This window comes from Fukomys damarensis, unplaced genomic scaffold (assembly GCF_012274545.1).
Source record: "Fukomys damarensis isolate Sample0158 unplaced genomic scaffold, DMR_v1.0_HiC HiC_scaffold_30, whole genome shotgun sequence".
NCBI lineage: Eukaryota > Metazoa > Chordata > Mammalia > Rodentia > Bathyergidae > Fukomys > Fukomys damarensis.
In genome coordinates, this window is record NW_022900942.1 from 64,144,565 (window position 1) to 64,145,959 (window position 1,395).

Below are 1,395 nucleotides of genomic sequence, written 5' to 3' on the forward strand. Positions count from 1 at the left end.
TCCCTGTATTTTTGAAGAAAAAAACGGCAGCATTTTCTGGAGAAATTTTCAAGTCAACATCCGGACTCATCTTTTATCTGCTTCTGTCATCACAGATATAAATTAACTTTCTTCAACAGCATTATTTCTTAAATATCTTTGAATCCATAATTTTTTATTTATCTCCATTATCAATTCCAGAGTATCATCTATGAAAATTTTCATTGTTATTATTGGACAAGGTGGTCCTCTGACACAAAGTCTTTGTATTTCCTCCTTATAGAAGAGTATATAGACAGATCACAGCTTTCACACATAAATCTAGTTAAATTGTACTTAAAATATAATATAAAATTTTCCACATCTTAGAAAATACTTATAGTTCTTAATGTAATTTTATAGAGAAACACATGACTGTGAGGCTAAAGTGTTTAAGAATGGAAAAATATCCCTCATAGACATGCTTAAAATGTGCCTGGCACAGGCTGGGTGCTCAGGAAACCAGGTTAATAGAGAGACTTGGATTAGAGGCTGCGGAAAGGGTCCTCTCTGCAGCTCGGCTCCTCCCTCCTCCCCGCTGCCTGCAGCTGCCCGCTGGAAGGAGAGGGGCCTCGGGGGCTGCGGCTGGCGGCGGAGGGGAGGGATCCCTTCCAGCCGCTGGGCCTAGGGCTGCGGAAGGTCTAGGCCCTGTTCACACCACCCTCACCCCTGCCGGAGCTCCGGGATCCCAGGGAAGACGGGCTCAGAAACACTCCGCACTCACTCACGGGCGCCCAAGACGCGCAGAAGCAGCCTCAGCTGAGATGAGTGGGCAGGTCTGTCGCCAGGAGGAGGAGAGATGTAGCCGGGTTTCTGGAAGAGAGAAAACTTCCCTAGAAAAGGACGTGGCGTCCCCTGACTTGTCGGGAGGTGGGGGGTAGGATGGTCCCAGCGCATGGGACAGAAGCTGAAAAATGATCCTGACTATGCTTCTGTGGCGTTCACAGACCGGCCTTCTGCAGACGTGCAGAAATTCTGAGCACGAAAATATCACCCAAGTCATGTTCCTTTTAAGAGTAATGTGGCATTTCATAGTCTAGAACGAATGGGCCAATACCAGGCCACCTAGGAAGAGACTGTGGCCCTGATTCTAATGCCAGATGTCATGGAGACCTAGGCAATCTGATGACCCAAAAGGTGACTGTTCAAATACTCAGGAGGTTCAGGGACCCCCCACCGGCCAGGAACCCCCCCCCACTTGAGGGTGATACAAAGTCATTCACACCACACGGGTGCACACACACGCACGGCGGGCACAGCGCAGAAGATCCTCCCATGAAGAAAGGATATGCTCCTCTCTGAAAGTGGGCTCGAACAAATCTCACTGTTTACAATAAACTCGCATTTGGCATTATCAGCCGAGACGCAGATGGCTCT

At 48.2% G+C, this 1,395-nt stretch overlaps 1 protein-coding gene across 1 annotated transcript in view; it reads right to left on the reverse strand.

Annotated features, from left to right (window-relative positions):
* Epb41l3 (erythrocyte membrane protein band 4.1 like 3) overlaps positions 1–1,009 on the reverse strand; it is a 138,527-nt gene extending 137,518 nt beyond the window's left edge. The window contains exon 1 of the mRNA XM_033757577.1: positions 747–1,009. Coding sequence (XP_033613468.1) covers positions 747–915 — 169 coding nt within the window. The 5' untranslated portion in view covers positions 916–1,009. The remainder of the gene's footprint in view (positions 1–746) is intronic.
* Positions 1,010–1,395: the final 386 nt, after the last annotated feature.